This window comes from Glycine max, chromosome 18, assembly GCF_000004515.6.
Source record: "Glycine max cultivar Williams 82 chromosome 18, Glycine_max_v4.0, whole genome shotgun sequence".
Taxonomy (NCBI): Eukaryota; Viridiplantae; Streptophyta; class Magnoliopsida; order Fabales; family Fabaceae; genus Glycine; species Glycine max.
The window spans coordinates 21386746-21406110 of record NC_038254.2 but is presented as its reverse complement, the minus strand read 5'-3'; the positions used below and the strand labels follow the sequence as shown (position 1 = coordinate 21406110).

The 19365-nt window shown below is 32.9% G+C and overlaps 1 protein-coding gene across 1 annotated transcript in view; it reads left to right on the top strand.

Moving 5' to 3' along the window:
• Window positions 1-18057, top strand: part of LOC106796934 (uncharacterized) — a 44421-nt gene extending 26364 nt beyond the window's left edge. The window contains exons 2-3 of the mRNA XM_041011785.1: window positions 17525-17697; window positions 17791-18057. Coding sequence (XP_040867719.1) covers window positions 17525-17697; window positions 17791-18057 — 440 coding nt within the window. The remainder of the gene's footprint in view (window positions 1-17524; window positions 17698-17790) is intronic.
• Window positions 18058-19365: the final 1308 nt, after the last annotated feature.

Sequence of the window (19365 nt, the reverse complement as noted above, 5' to 3'; positions counted from 1 at the left end):
ATAACAACACCAAAGTTCTAGTTTAGTCTTCCCTCTCTCTCTCTTCTCTTCTCTCTCTCCTCTCTTCTCTCTCTTTTTCATTTTAGTTTTAGAGTGCTATTCTCTTTTTCGTTTTAGCAATAAAATTCCGTTCTTCAATCTATAATTTCGTTCTCTATTGATTAATGGAAGGCTAAGTCTCCAGCGTTGTTTTCTCTTGAGGATCAAGCACAGTTCTCTTTGAGGTTCTATTATTGCTATTAAATTCTGATCAGTTTTTCCTCTTCACTAATTACTCTGTATTCGTTGCTATTAATTCATTCATGCTTAGTGCTTGATTAATTGTCTCTGCGCTTAATGATCGTTCATGCTTAATGATCGTTTATGATTAATTGGTGTATGTGTTGCTTAATCACATAATGAATGCCTTATGTTAAATTTCGCTTAGTAATTTAATTTAGGGTTGGATTAAGTGGTTGAACTGATAAAGGATAAATTCTCGCAACCTAGGATAAGAGACTTGCTTGTGAATCAAGGGGAAGCAACGTGTTTTAATTCTGATATTTTCTAATTCAATTTTACTCACTGTTTAATTTACAAAAACAAACAACCCCCCCCCCCCAATTCGTTACTGTTTTATTACTATCTGTTATGAACGTTTGGTTGACCATTGCTCGTTGGGAGACGACCTAGGATCACTTCCTAGATACTGCATTTTTAATGTTTATTTGATTCGGGTACGACCTCGATCACCCGGATGAAATTAGGGTCTGACAGAAATGTTCAATTTGGTCCTTTATGTTTTTGAAAGTTTCATTTTGATCTTTTTTTTTTTGCGTTTTTTGTCAATTACGTTATTGCTCTGTTAACTTTTAAATTTTTAAATACTTATTTTTAAATAGTGACGGTTAAAAACCGCCACTATGTGTATTTTAATAACAAACTACAAAAATAACATTTGTTGGTGGGATCGATATAAGGTGGAGACCTATGACCAATGACCACCATGCCTGCCACCACCTCTTTTGTGAACCATTGCACTCTTCATTGGTTCTTTTTCGAGTCCAACCCACCATCAAGACTCGCGGTTCTCAACTGAGAACCACCACACTCTTCACTAATTACTTTTCAAACCAAACCATCATCAAAACTCCCTACTCTCCACTGTTGGAACCCTAGAACCCCAAATCTGAAAACAAAACTAGATCTATTACTACTAGTGTCACAAGCAAAGATACAGTTGCCAACACAATGACATTCCCGACAAAAATCCCAGATCCAAAAAAAACACACATCTAGTTATGCAATTGGTTGGTTGGATGAACATCGTGGCAACTATGAAGGTTGCACAATTTCAAGGCTAGTGGGAAAGGGAATAGAGACAGGAACCTCCGTGATGCAATCCTACCCCGCAAGGGCATTGGCTAGAAGACTCCAAGTAGATTGGGCTAGAGATCCAAGGAAAGGCCCTAGGGTTCTCATGAGCCTTAGGGTAGATTTCGAGCCCATGGGCTAAGTATGAGCCCGCTTATCTTTATAAATATTAGAATAGGTTTTTCCTTCGTCTAGGCCTTGTATTTTGGCCATTCTAGTAGTATAGGGTTTTAGCCTTGTATTTCGGGGCATTTTGAGTTTTCTTTGTAATAAGGACTTTTTTTTGTTATTTTCATGTTTTTTCTCATGGGGGTGAGCTTAGCTATTATAGGGGGTGTGTAGCTAAGCTCTAGCTTCTCATCTCAAGGAGGTGAGCTTAGCTATTAGAGAGGTATGTGTAGCTAAGCTTTAGCTTCTTTAGGAATCTTCTTAAGGAAGCTTCTCAAGGAGGTGAGCTTAGTTATGAGAGGGGTGTGTGTAGCTAAGCTCTAGCTTCTCAAGGAAGTTTTCTCAAAGAAGCTTCTCAAGGAAGTTTTCTCAAGAAAGCTTCTCAAGGAAGCTACCTAGTCTATAAATAGAAGCATGTGTAACACTTGTTGTAACTTTGATGAATGAAAGTCTTATGAGACACACTTCAAAGTTCTACTTCTCCCCCTCTTTTATTCCTTCAATTTCGTGCTCCCCCCTCTCTCTTTCTCTCCCTCTTTCTTTTCCTCCATTGAAGCATCCTTCCAAGCTTCTTATCCAAGGCTCATCTTGGTGGTGAAGCTCCTTCTTCCATGGCTTATTCCCTAGTGGATGGCGCCTCCCTTCTCCTCTTCTCCTTTGCCTTCCGCTGCATCTCCATGGTGAAAAATCACCATTGAAGGACCTCATTGAAGCTCAAAGATCCAGCCTCCATAGAAGCTCCACAAGCAAGCTTCCATCAAGTGGTAATCAGAGCACAAGAGCTTCAAGTAGGTGCTCCTTAAACCTCCATTAATTTTTTTTCTTTACCTTCTCTTCCATTGTTGTTTCTTCATTTTTCTCCATGTATCTCCTCACATGTCTTGTTCTAAATGTTGTTAACATGATTCTTTAGAGTTTCCACCGATTAAACTTGCTATAGAAGTTAGATTTGATTTTCTATGGTTCAAATTTCTTGTTCTTAGTTCTTGAACCATGAATTGTGTTGAGTTTAGGTTCCTTTGAGTTTTGTCTTGTTATTTTTTGTGGCTGAAACCTAAACCATAAAATTCTTACAAAAATATTAAAGTGGAAGAAAACCTCAAAAATCTAGAGTGACTTGTTCACCTATTGTAGTTTTGTCATAGAAGTCATGTCTAGTCATGAAACTTGTCACATAAGATTTCTTATGTTGTGCTGAATTTTATTTTCTTGTTTCTTTGTCTAACTCATTTGTTCATGAGTGTATGAAATTCTTTTAGCCTATTATTTGATTTGAGTCAAATCTTTCATGTTAATTAGTCCTTAACATGTTCATGCAAAATTCTTAGAGAGTCTTTGATTGTGAACCTTTTCTTGAACTTTTAGGTTTCTTTATGATTGTGTCTATTGTGAATTTGAGTTTTGGTGATTGAATTGCTGGCTGAAATGTTGATCCTAAGTGAATATTGAACTCCGAAAACTGTGGTAAACAATCCTAGTGAGTTCAACATACATAGGAAGGTTGAAAGTAAGCCCAAGGCAATCAATATACCATGCTTAAAGAAACAAATCGCTGGTGCTGGCAGCTTGGACATACAAACTTGTAAAAATTACTGAGAATTGGTTACTTCGAATTTTGAGCTGAAAGTTTTACTGAATTTTCTAGACATCTGGAAAAAAGTTATAAAAAAAGAAACAAGTGATTTGGATAAAAGGAAAAAATACGAAAAATCGCACAAGTTGGCAGGAAAATCAGTATCCAGAAAAAAAAAGGTGAAAGGGAAGGGTGCTTGTTGTTTTGGCTCAAAATTTATTCTATAATTGGAAATTTCAATTCAAAATTAGTGTGAAGACAAGTGCCAAAGCTAGAGTTTTGTTGAGTCTTTTTTTTTTTCAGTTTTTTTACTCTACTCTAGAGTCATTCTAAGTTTCTCTTTGACTCCTATCTTGCTTCTATGTCCTTTTCATTGCTTTAATTGTTGAATAATCCTTGAAAAATTGTCTTGTTAAAAAATCCATTGGTTTAGCTTTCATTTCATTTTTTTTTGTCTTTGGTTATTGCTTGTCTCTTTGTTTCCTTGTTTGTGGGTTGCCATATAGGGAATTGGAAGGAGGATTGGTGCCATCCCTTGAAGAATTTGAGTCCAGAAGCAAGGGGCCAACCACCTTAAGAGCTATTGGACGAAGAAGCACTCCAAATTGAGTGAATCACCAAAGAGAGAACAACCACCAAAATTGAGGACCGTTTTGTAATTTTGTAATTTGCAATTTACTTACCTTTATTGCTTTCAAGTTTTTGTAACAAAAAGGTCTTTCATTGGAAGTGTGTTGGGAGCCTCCAATAGGTTACCAAACTTCCATTTGTGTGTAATAATTTTAGGCAATTTTTACTTAGGATAGTAAGTGTTTTGTTGGGAACCTTGAATGTGGTCATCCAAACACTCTTAGGATTCACCTAGTTTACATTTCTTGCTTACTTTCATAGCTTATTTCTTTTACCTTCCATTGTCAAACCGCCTAGATAGCTTGCATTTTACCAATTAGTTTTTTTACCTTATCTTTCACACCTCTTTTAGTGTTTATTTGGCTAGTTTCAACCATAGTTTCTCTTACCTTTTGTTTTCAAACCTCCAACAAGAAAGAACCACAACTTAGGAACCAACATGAGTCATCATTCATCTAGTGTTAATGGCGAGGGTACTAGTCATAAAGACCCTTTATCTAGAATCTTAAATGAGTTGAGTTCCCTCAAGTTATGGAAAGAAAAACAAGAGAGAAAAGAAAAAGGAAAAAAAAGAGTGGAAGAAATAAGTCAAGATGAAAGAAAGAAAATAAGAGAGGAAGAAAGAAGAAAAATAATGAAAGAAATGAAAAGAGAAAAACATGCTTCCTATAGTAGTCATAACTCTTGCAAGAGCCTAAGTGAAGAACTTCGTGACTATTACGAAGGAAGGCATAGGTCACATCTTAGACCTCACTCCCATAGAAGAGAAAAGGAAAGAAAGCCTCAAGAGGCTAACATTAACCTCTCATACTTCCATGGGAAGGACAATGTAGAGGCTAACTTAGATTGGGAAATAAGGGTAGAGCAACAACTTAAAAAGAAGTCTACTTCAAAATCTTATGGCTCTCACTCTTATCCAAAGAAAGACCAAGGTCAAGGCATCTTAGGGGTGACACCTTCTAAGCCCAAAGATGATAAGGGGAAGGCAATAGAAATGCAAGCCCCTAAGGCTAGTATGCAAGAGAAAACTAGCTCTATAAAGTGCTTTAAATGTCTTGGAAGAGGACACATTACTTCTCAATGCCCCACCACAAAAACCATGATTATGAGGGGCCAAGACATTTATAGTAGCCAAGATGAGGCTACTACTTCACCTTCCTCTAGTGAATGTGAAGAAGCAAAAGGGGAAGAATCTAGTGAAGAAATCTACCCCCAAGAAGATGGACAACCATTAGTGGTTAAAGAGAAGTGTAAGGAGGTAAGTGTCTCCTCCAAGAGGTTAGCTAAGAAGGAAACTCATTTTACAATAAAGACAAACATTAAAGAAACTTTCCCTCTTAGAAAACCTCCACATTTTCTCTTTTGTAAAAAGACACTTGCTAGCATTGCAACACCTCTTGGGCTTGAGTTTATTCCTCAAGTAAAGAAGTTGTTGGATGAGGGTTTGGTTCGCAAGAGCTTAAATCCTTGTGCTCTTTTGGTGCCCAAAATAGGTATTATTAGGCACCAAGTCCCTAAAATAGGTGGTATGATGAATGTTTTGAGTGGTGCAACCCTCTTTTGTAAAATCACTCGTACACCTAACATCTTCATGGTGTGTGTACATAGGGACCCATTAGGTAGGTTTGTTCTTATTTTTAGTTTCAATACAAACTTAGGTACTCATATGGGACACCTTAGGTTTGTTATACTTTTTGGTAGGAATAATCAATATGAAAATACAGAAAAAGGTATGTTTTATTGCGTTACTTTTCTTAATTTTTCAAATAGTGATCAACGTGTTCCCATGAACCCTAAGAGAATAAAGGTCATTCCTGAGTGGCTCACTCCACCAAGTATAAGAAAAATTTGGGGCTTCCATGACTTAACAAACTTTTACAAAAGGTTTGTCCCATATTTTTCTGAAATTCTGATACTGGGGACAGATGTCGTACAGGATGTCACGACATCACGCTTCAGAACATGCAGATTATATTTGACAGTGTGTACAGTTTAAACAAGTAAATAACACAAGAGAATTGTTAACCCAGTTCGGTGCAACCTCACCTACATCTGGGGGCTACCAAGCCAGGGAGGAAATCCACTAAAATAGTGTTAGTTCAAGGTCTAACAGCCACTGTTTACAACCTTCTCACCTAACCACTACCCGTGCAATCTCTACCTAAGAGCCACTCTTAGATATGAGAACCCCGCTCACTCCCTCTCAACCACACTCCCGTGTTTACAAATAAATCAAAGACACACCAGAGATTGCTCTCTGAACAATAGAGATCAACTCTACACACTAGAGATCAACTCTACACACTCAGGTCCAACACTTGATGTTAGGGTACCATCAAGGTGGCTCACAAAACACTCAAGTCCCAAAACTCACAAAATAACTCTTCAATCCCGGACTTGGTACAGAACTCGTGCAGCCTCCATGTTTTTATAGCAGTGTGTGCATCTGGGCTGCAACAACTTGTGCTGGATGAGATCTATCATTCTTCCTGAAAATCTGCACTTAAAGATCTAAAAGATACAGTTTGATCTTTTAGTTTTTATCTTTAATCTTTAATCCCTGAACGAACTCTTCTAGTTTGAAATTCGAACTTTACTTATCTTTTAATTCGTTCCTAAAGATAGATCATCTAATCTCTTGCTAACTGCACAATAATCTGTTAAAGATATAACAGATTTATGTGTCCAGTATTTTCGGGCCAGATGTCCTGGACATCGTATCCGACATCGTGGATCCTGCAGCTTCAATGCTTTTAGCAACTCCAGTATTTTCGGGCAGGATGTCCTGGACATTGTATCCGACATCGTGGATCCTGCAGCTTCAATGCTTTTAGCAATTCCAGTATTTTCAGGCAGGATGTCCTGGACATTGTATCCGACATCGTGAATCCTGCAGCTTCAATTCTTCATTTGACATTTCATCTTGCCTTGTGCATTGTGCAGCCCGATCTTATTCTTTGACATAACGTTGGACATCATGTGCAGCAACTCCAGCTTTCCTTCATTGTCTAAGTGCTTATGTTTTAACAAAATCTTAGCCAATCTTTTAAAACTCAGTAGAGCTAAGCACTAACATTTTCTATACTTGTAGCACCACTCATTGAGTTGGTGAGAAACCATGTTCCTTCATGGGAAGATGCCCAGGAAATGGGTTTTCAGACCTTACCTTACTTTAACATACCAAACACCACTAATACATGTGTTTTTGTTCTTTTTACAGGTGTTGAGGGAAGGAGCCTAGAGTATGAAGAACCTCGGGATTTGAGGTCAAATCCTTTCCAAGGTGGAGGGCATGATGCAATCCTACCCCGCAAGGACATTGGCTAGAAGACTCCAAGTAGATTGGGCTAGAGATCCAAGGAAAGGCCCTAGGGTTCTCATGAGCCTTAGGGTAGATTTCGAGCCCATGGGCTAAGTATGAGCCCGCTTATCTTTGTAAATATTAGAATAGGTTTTTCCTTCGTCTAGGCCTTGTATTTTGGCCATTCTAGTAGTATAGGGTTTTAGCCTTGTATTTCGGGGCATTTTGAGTTGTCTTTGTAATAAGGACTTTTTTTTGTTATTTTCATGTTTTTTCTCATGGGGGTGAGCTTAGCTATTATAGGGGGTGTGTAGCTAAGCTCTAGCTTCTCATCTCAAGGAGGTGAGCTTAGCTATTAGAGAGGTATGTGTAGCTAAGCTTTAGCTTCTTTAGGAATCTTCTTAAGGAAGCTTCTCAAGGAGGTGAGCTTAGTTATGAGAGGGGTGTGTGTAGCTAAGCTCTAGCTTCTCAAGGAAGTTTTCTCAAAGAAGCTTCTCAAGGAAGTTTTCTCAAGAAAGCTTCTCAAGGAAGCTACCTAGTCTATAAATAGAAGCATGTGTAACACTTGTTGTAACTTTGATGAATGAAAGTCTTATGAGACACACTTCAAAGTTCTACTTCTCCCCCTCTTTTATTCCTTCAATTTCGTGCTCCCCCCTCTCTCTTTCTCTCCCTCTTTCTTTTCCTCCATTGAAGCATCCTTCCAAGCTTCTTATCCAAGGCTCATCTTGGTGGTGAAGCTCCTTCTTCCATGGCTTATTCCCTAGTGGATGGCGCCTCCCTTCTCCTCTTCTCCTTTGCCTTCCGCTGCATCTCCATGGTGAAAAATCACCATTGAAGGACCTCATTGAAGCTCAAAGATCCAGCCTCCATAGAAGCTCCACAAGCAAGCTTCCATCACTCCGTGACAAAATTAAACCCTCCAACATCCCTAAATCATCTTAAACATAGCCAGACCTGCATGAAAAATCCCGAAATTGAGACTCAAAGAAGAAGCTTGATGAACTTGATTTTCAAAGAGGAAGAGCATTATCAATGAGACTTAGCGTAGGTGTCATCATTGTTGTGATCATGAAGGTGTCACGTGTAGAAGCATATGTAATATGAAGTTTTGATGATGCCAAAGATGAAAGCTATTCAAGTTTGATCCAAGTCAAGAATCAAGAAATTCAAGAGGAACGATGAAATTAGTCCATAGGATGTTAAAAGAATTCCTTAAATGAGGTTGCACAGGTTTGGCCTTAGGTTAACTCCTCAAAACATTTTACAAAGGTTTAAAGTGAAACTCTGTTTTTGAAATAAATGTTTTTTCTCTGGTAATCAATTACCAGAAGATGTAATCGATTATCAGAAGCTAAATGGGTTTTAAAACAGTTTACAGATATTTGAATTTGAATTTTAAACTGTGTAATTGATTACACAGAAGATGTAATCGATTACCAGAAAATAAAAACTGTTTTAAACAGCTTTTAGAAAATTTAAATTTAAATTTCAAAATCTGTAATCAATTATAATAGTTTTGTAATCAATTACCAGACACAAAATTTTGAATTTCAAGTCTGAAGAGTCATAACTCTTCAAAACTAACTGTGTAATCGATTACCACATTTATGTAATCGATTACTAGTGAGGAAATTTTAAAAATAACTCTCAAAAGTCACAACTATTCAAAAGATTTTGAATGGTCACCAAAGGCCTATAAATAGGTGACTTGGGGTTCGAATTTCCTCAGAGTTTTTCAATACAAAAATTGTCATATCTTTTCAAAAGATAGCCTTGGCCAAACACTTGCAAAATATATAAGGATTCTTGTATGATCTTCATCTTGTAATATTCTTCTCTTCAAGAAAGAAATTATCTTCTTACTCAAAACCAAACGGTTGTTTTTCAAGAGACTGTGAGTCTCTTAAGTTGTAAAGATCTCTGAACACAAGGAATGAGTGTCTCTGTGTGGTTCAGACTTTGTAAAAGGATTTTACAAGATAATGGAAATCTCAAGCGGGTTGCTTGGGGACTAGACGTAAGCACAAGACGTGGTCGAACCAGTATAAAAACTGAGTTTGCATTCTCTCTTTCCTTAAACTTCTTTAATTTATTGCAGTTTATTTTTACTTTGAAGAAGTTTAATTTGAATTGTTCTTTACTTAATTCATATTAAGTGTGCATTTTCTAATTCAATAGAGAATTAAAATTTGATTAGGGGAAAGTTTTTAAAACTTAATTCACCCCCCCCTCTTAAGTTTTGAGGCGACTTGTCTAACATTATATCGTGACTTTGGTATTGCAACGAGTTCACAACGAAGTCAGGACACCTATTCATCGAAGTTCATAACAATGAGGGTTCATGATTTCAACATTGAGATATCTAGATGAAACAAATCTCAAATCTGGAATGACAAAAATGAACCTCAGAAGTAGTTGGTGTCCGCGTTGAGATCCACCAACACCATGAAGAACCCTTGGCAATTGACACCTTATCCCTTGTCCCTAACCGACTTCTTCAGACAGCTCCTTAGGACGGTAGGGAGGTGAAGAGGAGGAAGATGCAATGTTAAATGTTTATTATTGATGATTGAATTTTGAAAATGAATTTGAATATTAGGGATTTGAGGATGAGTTAAGTGTTTTTCTATAAATAAGATTATTATGGTGGTGGCTAAAATTTCCCACAAAGTTTTAACCAATTTTTATAGTGAAACTATTATTGGTTAGAATATTATTACACATAGTAACAATTTTTAGTCATCAATATTTTAAATTAATTATTTCCAAATTTAAAATACTAACAAAGTTTAACATTGTTGACAGAAAATAGTAAAATTGACCAAAATAAAATTTTTAAAAATATAAATATGATCAAAATTAAATGTTTCAAACTTAATCTACCAAAATGAAATAAGTGTAAAACTTATTGCATTAAGAAATTTTTAATGTTAATTTCTCGGTCTTCGTAGTTGATTGGTAGCACCGATGTATAGTGGCCAAGAGTTGTTTTATTCATGTTGAACTCTAACGTAATACAAAACAGGGGCCAAACAGTTGTACATAATTAATTCTTTACAGCGGGGTGAATGTAGGAAGAAGAAGGATCAGACACTGAAAAGGGTAATGTTGGGATATTAGAAACTATGGAGGCGCATAAAGAAGTTAATGGGGTGCAGGTAGTAACAGCCTGGGTTAAAATATTCACAGCCCACAATAATCCTACTGCGGTTGCTTTTGAGGAGCTCCTGTGCTATCTATGGGAGCTTTAAATATTTTTTTTCTCAGAAAATTCCATTACATGATTTGTTGATAAAATAGATAATAAAATCATATTTTCAATGTCTAAGAGAATATATATATATATATATATATATATATATATATATATATATATATAAAATAAAAATGTAATTTTACTGTGTATTCTGCTAACGGAATGATGTTTATTTTGTGTAATTTTTTTATAACCCCTTTTATTCAACACAAACATATTTCCAATTTGATAAATTTTTACTAAAAAAAATTATAATTAATTTATATATAGGTTACCTTTTTCCCTTTATTAATTATAATAACAATTCAGTATAAGAAAGTTAGAAATATAAAAAAAATAATTATAATATAAATTATATTAATGATAACACATATTACTTTTTTTAATATTAACCAAATTAATTGATATAAATTATCTTTTTATTTAAATTTAAATTAATGATGACATAGGTTACCATTTATAATTATAATTGAATTAATTATGCTATAAACTAATAATATAAATTGGTTTGATTAATATTAATAAAGATAATCATATAATAATTAATTTGGTTAAGTTTATAAATGATAATTTTTATCCAATTAATTCAATTTTAGTTAAAAAATATTGATTACTTTTAAAAATGATAAATTATATTATAATTAATTTGATTGATTTAAAAAATATAATTGCATTTATAATTAATTAAAAAAATCGTAAACAATAGTTAACATAAATATGTTTTTATTGTGTAAAAGTGGGTGAAAAAATATATAATAAAAATATAATTTCGTTAATAAAATACACAACTGAATCACGTTTTCTTTATAATTTTTTTCTTTTTTACAAAAATGAAAGATGATTTCATTAGGTACTTTGTCATTATCATGTTTTAAGGACATTTTCCAAAAAAATATTTAAACTCCACGTGGATAGTAATAATAACAGTATTTGTAGTTTCAATAGTAGCTCCCTTGCTTTCGCCAGACCGCCACAAATACGATTTTAGTTTTGGGCCTATAACTTGAATGTTTTAGCCTACTAGTAATATCTAAAACAGGGAAACCGAATTTTTTTTACGAGTCTTCTTGAATTAAAAAAAAAAAAAAAAGTCTCCTTACAGACAAGAAAAAAGGAGGATAAATCTTCTTTAAAGTTATAAAATTAAGAGTTAATACTTTTAACTCTGCATTTTATAAATAAGGACCTGTTTTAAATGTAGAATTGAATAAATTAATATATATTTTTTAATTTGTTGTGTAGTATTCTGATTGAGTGACATAATATGATTAATTTCTGATATTACTTATTTATTCTATTGAGTTAGTGTAATTTTTTTCATGTAAAGGGTTTTGAGTTAGAAAACAACTAAATAAGATAGATTCAGTACACAAATATTAGAATAATATATAATATATGATATCCTGTCAACTAAACAATACATGATATAATATAACATATATAAATTTAGTACATGTAAGTTTTTTTTAACTTTTATTTTTGTAAGTTATTTTTTTATTTTTTATTTTTGTAAATTTTCATTTTTTTAATATATATTTTTTCATCTGTAATCCCGGTAAGTTCACGCTTTAGGAACTAAGATTGAAAAAGTGAAAACTTATATAGAACTAAAAAAAAACTTTATTAAAAATTAAAATTGAAAAATACAAACTTATATCGGAAAAGTGCAAAACTCGGGTGTTGTAACATTTTATTTTAAATGTGTAGATTTAATTTTCAAATAAAGGAGTACATAACATTAAATTTACATATGATAAAAATTAAATTACTTTATCTAAATAAAAAATTACAATTATTTTATCAAAATAAAGTATTTAAAATAAAATAATAATTAATTGAAGTAATTAACTTTCCATATATTTTATTTTTTAAAATTTTGAAATTCTTGATTCGAAGACTACATAAAGTATTTCTAATTACTTATTTTTATGTTATATATTTATAATTTGTGTTTATATTTTAACTTAATTTTTAGAATATAATATAATATTACATACTTGATTTACACTTTGAATTCTATATTGGCTATTCCATTTTTTTAAGCTCTTCCACTCTATTTGTTAACATTCTCTATAATATATGGACAAAATTATGACCTTAACTTAAGTATTTTTTTTCTTTTTTGTAGTTAAAATTAAAATTCCACTTTATTAATTTATACAATAAAAAATAATATTAAAGATCATTTTTTATGATTAAAGTAAAATTTTAATTAATTGATACTCAAACATTTAAACCGGTACATATATACTAATAAAAAAATCGGTATATATATATATTATTTATAAAAAAAGGATAAATGTTAATCTAACAAACCAGTTTCTAAATAAATTTTTTAAAATATTTTTTTATGCTGGGAAGGGCCAGAAAGCCTTAAATATTCTTATATATTCTTTTACTTATTGTTTAAAAAAAAAAAACATACATATGAATGATATGATACTGTGGCAGACAAAAGTTCCTGCAAATTAAATATTCCTTGTTTGACTAATTATGCAGAGGACTAAAACAACATTTTGAAAATTCTAGAATTAGAAAAATAATTATAAATTTGGAGGATAGAAAATAAAATATTTAAGTTTCTTTTTAAAGAAAAAGAAGAAATGCATTCAAATCCTGAAAGAATTTCCCTCCAAATGATTATTAATCACCATTACTGTACTTCATTTCCCCACTTCTGCTATCGTGGCGAATCTCAGCACTGACAAGTCAACCGGATGGTTAATTAATGTGTCAGTGCCGCGACAAGTTATTTAGCTTTATTGATTTTGGAACCACAAAGCTGGCGCATTTACGACGTCGTGTCGCTACACCTGTTCTTTTGTTCAAAATCGAACCTCCTGCAGGGAAAGTTTCCCTGTATGACAAGAGCAGCGTGCTATTGCGCTCTGAAATGATCACGCTCACCGAAAAAGTACTTTGCAGGCTGCACATTACACGTGTTGGAATATTGTTGATCAGCGCAGGCGGTGCTACCCTACACCTGATCACGGGGTACAACACCGCCGCATGCATTGCTCGCAAATCACACTTGCACGAAGCTGTTTAGGCGTTTATCTACGTGCCTACGTCTCACCTCGTGTTATTTTGCTTTTACCAAACTGTCCCTCGCTTGCTACCTGGATTCGGATTGCATGCGTGGTTATCATAGTACAAACTGTTTTTGTTTTACTCCTACGCACTTATCCGGATCCTCTCCCGTAACTGGAGGTGCAGTTAAGAAGGTTCCATCCATCAGATCGTATGAATGATCATGATCTCGCCATGTGTCCTTCATTATATTTTTTGTACTCCACCTTTCCTTCTCTCTCCATGGAACAAAAACGCCTTTCTCTCCACGGATCCTCATGTAACCCATAAGGCAGTTAAGGTAAGTGGTCTTTGATTTTGTTTTACATTTATGAATAGACTTTAGTTTTTTAATAATTTTATTTAAACATATAAAGACTTATGTTTCAAACTTATGTAACATCCTTATTAGAATATGATGAATATTACTTATTAATCAATATATAACTAAAAAATTGTGCAGTTTTTATTGGTCTATTCGTTTTTTTTATGGAAAGACCTTTTAATTATTTGGCTGCATTAAATAATGCAGTAATTAAAATTAGTAATTGAATATAGTCTTCTAAAGATAATTTTATTATTTTTTAAGATTATTTAATTAAAGCTAATAATAATTTTATTATTGATATTTAATTTAAATTTTTTTTAAAATATGAAACTGTTTTTTTTATTATTTTGCATTAAAAAATCTAAAATTTTAGGTGAAAATAAATTTAAAAAATATTATATTAATCTTAATTTTTTAAAAGATTTAATGAGTTTATTGAGCATTACATATTACACTTACAACTAAAAGAAAACCTTTAAAATTAAAATTATTAAAAATTTATGTAAAGTCAACAATATTACAAAATAAATAAATTAATAACTTATCTATTTTATGAGTGAAATACTAAATTGATGAATTATTTTTCACCTCAAATTTTTTTCTGTTAGGCCTCATATTCTTTAAACACAGTCCTGCTTCCTTCTCTGCTCTCCGCAACGGTGATCACCGGAGAATTAAAACTGTCACCGGAACAACTTATAAAACTTGGTCCCCAACCTTCCAAGACCACCACCGTCGCCGACCACTCCCTCCTATAAATCTCCCTCTCCGTGTCTACACTTATATAGCAAATCTTGAATGAAAATTGACGGTTGCAATTGTTGTCAACTCGAGCAACATTTTCACTCCGCAGCCATTGGACCCTGCAATTGTGTTAGATTCTTTTTGTTTTTGAGTATGTGCGTGTAATATTGAAGGGTTCTTTCTATTCTTACTATTTTTTACTATTTTCATTACTTTTATATGACCCTTTTTTATTGTGATGTTAAAATGTCTTGGAAAGGTGGGGTTGGTAGCTGAGCACGAGGTTTTCAATGTTATTCTGGTTTGCCATATTTTCCGGCGACATACATTATAGAGAGAGAATAGTGTTGTTTTTTGTTTGAGTGAACCACGAAGAAAGAGAAAAAAAATAAAATAATGTGAAACACATGGCAAGATCAGAATCCTTCTTACGATCAAACAGCTATTTTTTATTTTAATTGGACCTGCATTTTCCGCCAATACAGGAAAGAATAATCCTTAATGGTGGCAAATCATTGTTACAAACCATTAACATCAAATTACAAATCATTGTTGCAAACCATTAACATCAAATTACAATTCGTTGTTTGTATAACGTATAATTTGAAGATAGTTATTTCGAGGACGGATCCATGAATTTTCTTTTAATGGTGACAAAAATAGTTTATCATATTTTATAAAAGAAAAATATTGTAAGTTTTTACAAAATATATAATATTATGATAAAAGAATAATCTAAAATACTTAAGTTTCTATAAATTACAATTGTCTTTTATGTATTTTCATTGAAAATGTTTTATTATTATTTTATGGTCAATATTATAAAAATTATTTATCTATATATATAATCAAATAATCATTCATCTTCTATCATGTGATTGAACATTCTATTTTTCACAAAATTAACTACAGAGAAACATCTTAAATGATAAACTCTCTTAATCCTTTATTTTTTTGCTCGATTTTGGAATTGAGATGAAATTATTCAAATAGAAACATGCCCCATAAGTTAGTAGATGAATGGTTATACTTGGTTGGATATCTATTAGAGGAGTCAGAACATTAAAAATTATTATTAATTGAAAGTTATTAAATTAAAAATGTAATTTCTAACCATTTTTAATTGCAAGAAAACAAATTATAATAACATAATGATAAAGGATTTGACAAGTCGTATGTATTATTTCATGAAGACAAAAGGATTTGATCATTTAAATTTAGAAGACATTGTAGAATGTCACATTGTTTACCATCACTAGAGAAAGACGGCTAAAATTGGAGCAGGATGGAAAGCTTTTCGTCAAACACAAGCTTTCAAACCTAACATGCAAATTGTCTTTGAATTTCCCGATCCAACAGTTAACTATGTTTTATTTTGGTCATGTTTATAAATTAAGTACAATCTTATTATAAGTTTTGTAAAAATTTGTAAATCGACTATGTCCTTCTCTTAACAATATTAAGACTTTGTTATTTCCATTCCCATATATAATATATATATTCCTTTTGTTTCATATCCAAAATAGTTTATACGTAGTTCTGATTCATTTTTTACTTATATTTTTTTTACTCATTCACTTGCTTTCAAATTTAATAAATAACAACACTGTATTGTTAGGAATATTATAATTCCTAATTAATTAATTAATGTAAGCTATATATTATATTTATCATTTATATTAGTTATTTACATTTATGGGTTCAATAAAAGTGATCTAATTTCGTGAGCCTATTGGACTATCATAAAAAATTAATATGAGCTTGATCAACGGAAACCAGTTTAGCCCGTTAAGAAATAATGAGAACTCTAACAGGTTAAAACCTAAAGCAAGGTTGTGGTCCCTAATACACCAAAATCAGAAATTGTATTCTTTTTTCCCCATTTGACGAGAAGCCTAAGGTCCCAAAAGAAAAACAATGATTTGGTTGAGGAAGAACACAAAACCTATAGTTCCTCAGACTCATCAATTCCATTACTTATCATGGATCCCGAGTATTTTTCACAATCCCTCTTGATAATCTAACGTAATGTGTTTCTGGTGATTATTGGTATTTTATTAAGATCCCTAAAATTCCAAACAAGTGGTATCAGAGCCACAATTATTGTTAGATTATTGGGAATTGAAGTTATTTGGTTTGTGTTATACCTGTATTATTTTGTTACATGAACCCTAATTTTATTTTGGGATTTTATCTTTGCAATTATAATTATGATTGTAAGTTTGGAAATTTTTTTCTTTTCGATCACGATATAATAATCATCATATGCGCGTTCATGTTTTGCGTTCGGATTCCACGAGAAAAACTTTTTTTTTCTCGCTCCAGAATAGTCATCCATTTTTGTTTCTCGTTCACGTGTTTGTTTGTTTTTTTAATGGTTGTTGGTTTTGTTTCCTTATGTATGCCATGGATCCATGCCATACATGCCATGACATAATATACATGTGATGCATAATCTTTGGCTTTATTATATCATCATAAGAAAACTCCGGTTGCGTATCGTTAAATGCAATTTGGCTTTTGCATTTTATTTTTGTTTTCCTTGCTTTTATCTGTGAATTATGTGTATTAATTGGTGATTCCCATTATGTTTTGGTGTAAATTCAGAAATTACAAACCCTCAAAATTATTCCTTTTTTTTTTATGTCTGGTAATTTTGATTGAGTTGATTGAAACAATATATTGTCAAAGCAATCTCTATGGCATAAATTAATTTAATTAAAATTGCATAGATATTAGTATAAAATTATTTATGCGAATTGTGCTCAGCCCAAAGGAAGACACAATTTGGCTAAATAATTTTGTATCTGTGATGATAAATGTGTGACAATTATAAGGTATTTTCATGTGAATTATAGTCGGTCCAAAGAAAGACTATGATTTGACAGAATTTATTGTCAATATTTGATCATTGTGTTGAGAGTACCAATTACAAATTAATTTCTCTGTCCAAAGACTATGAATTAATGTTATGCTGGGTATCTTGTGATGGATTTGTTATGTGAACTATTTTGCACATGTCTTGTTATATATATATTTTATATAACTTATTGGCTTATTTGTGAGCATGTAATTATTTTTATTTTTATTATTATTCAGTTTCTGTTGCTAGTGCTGCAAATGTATCTGCTCAAGTGAACAATATCCCTATGCTGAATGGGACAAATTTTAAGGTTTGGAAGGAAGCCATAGAAATTGTTCTCGGTTGTATGGATTTGGATTTGGCACCGAGAATAGAACGACCCACTTCCACTTCGGAAGCCTCCAATGAGGTAAAAATTGAGAAATGGGATTGTTCCAATCGAATGTGCATTATGATCATGAAGCACTCTATTCTAGAAGCATTTCGGGGCTCTATTTTTTAGGGTGAAAATGCAAAGAAATTTATTGATGAAATTAAACAGTACTTTGCCAAAAATGAGAAGGCGAAGACGAGTAACCTGTTGGCTAAACTCATCTCCATGAAGTATAAGGGCAAAAGTAATATAAGGGAGTACATAATGGAAATGTCTAACTTGGCATCTAAACTGAAAGCACTTAAGTTAGAGCTTGGTGAAGACCTGCTTGTGCATTTAGTTTTGATCTCACTTCCTGCACACTTTGGGCAATTCAAAGTGAGTTATAACACTTAGAAGGACAAATGGTCCTTAATGAGCTTATATCTCACTGTGTGCAAGAGGAAGAGAGGCTGCAAAGAGACAGATTTGAAAGTGTTCATTTAAGCTTCACCTCTCAGAATAAGAAAAGAAAGAAAACTAAGGGTGCTGCTGAAGGGTCTTCTCAGCAAAAGAAACCAAAGAAGGATGAATAATTTATTTACCTGCTACTTGTTCATTTGGAAATAATAAAGTTAGTCTCTACCAGAATTCAAATTTGATTGGTTCCAGTTCCTTAATTGATAATCTATATATGTTGGATGTTAATTGTTCCTATAATGAAATACTGCGAACATATTCACGTGGTACAAAAAGGAAATTAAAAGAGAATCCAGCCACTTTATGGCACAAACGCTTAGGTCATATCTCTAAACAGATAATTCAGAGACTTGTGTCAGATGAAATTCTTGAACCTTTAGATTTATCAGACTTTGAAGTTTATATTGAATGCATAAAGGGAAAATGAACAAACATAAGGAAATTAGGTGCCGAAAGAGCTAAAGACATCTTAGAACTAGTACATACGGACATTTGTGGTCCTTTTCCAACACCTTCTTGGAATGGGCAATAGTACTTTATCTCGTTCATAGATGACTACTCTAGATACAATTACCTTTATTTGATACATGAGAAGTCCCAATCCCTAGACGTTTTTAAGAGTTTCAAGGCTGAAGTTGAACTTCAACTTGGAAAGAAAATTAAGGCTGTCAAATCTGACCATGGCGGTGAGTACTATGGTATATATGATGGATCAGGAGAACAACGCCCAAGACCTTTTTGCGCTTTTTCTCAAAAAGTATGGAATTGTTCCGCAATACACTATGCCAGCCAAACCTAGCATGAATGATGTTGCAAAATGACGAAACCAAACTCTTAAAGATATGGTGAGAAGTATGGTTAGTCATTCTTCTTTGCCAGAGTCACTTTGGGGAGAAGCCTTAAAGACCGCAGCTTACATCCTTAATAGGGTACCAAGTAAAGCAGTTAATAAAACCCCTTATGAACTTTGGACTGACAAAAAGCCAAGCATTAAGCATTCGCATATTTGGGGTTGTCCGGCTGAGGCGCGGTCTTATAGGCCACATGAAAGAAAGCTGGATTCAAGAACAATTAGTTGTTATTTTGTTGGCTATGCTGAACGCTCTCGGGGCTATAAGTTTTATGATCCCACTTTAAGATCAATATTTGAAACGGGAAATGCAAGATTTCTTGAGGAAGTTGAGTTTGGGAAGGAAGAAAACATAAGGAAAGTTGTCTTTGAGGAAGAACCTGTTATTGGCAGTG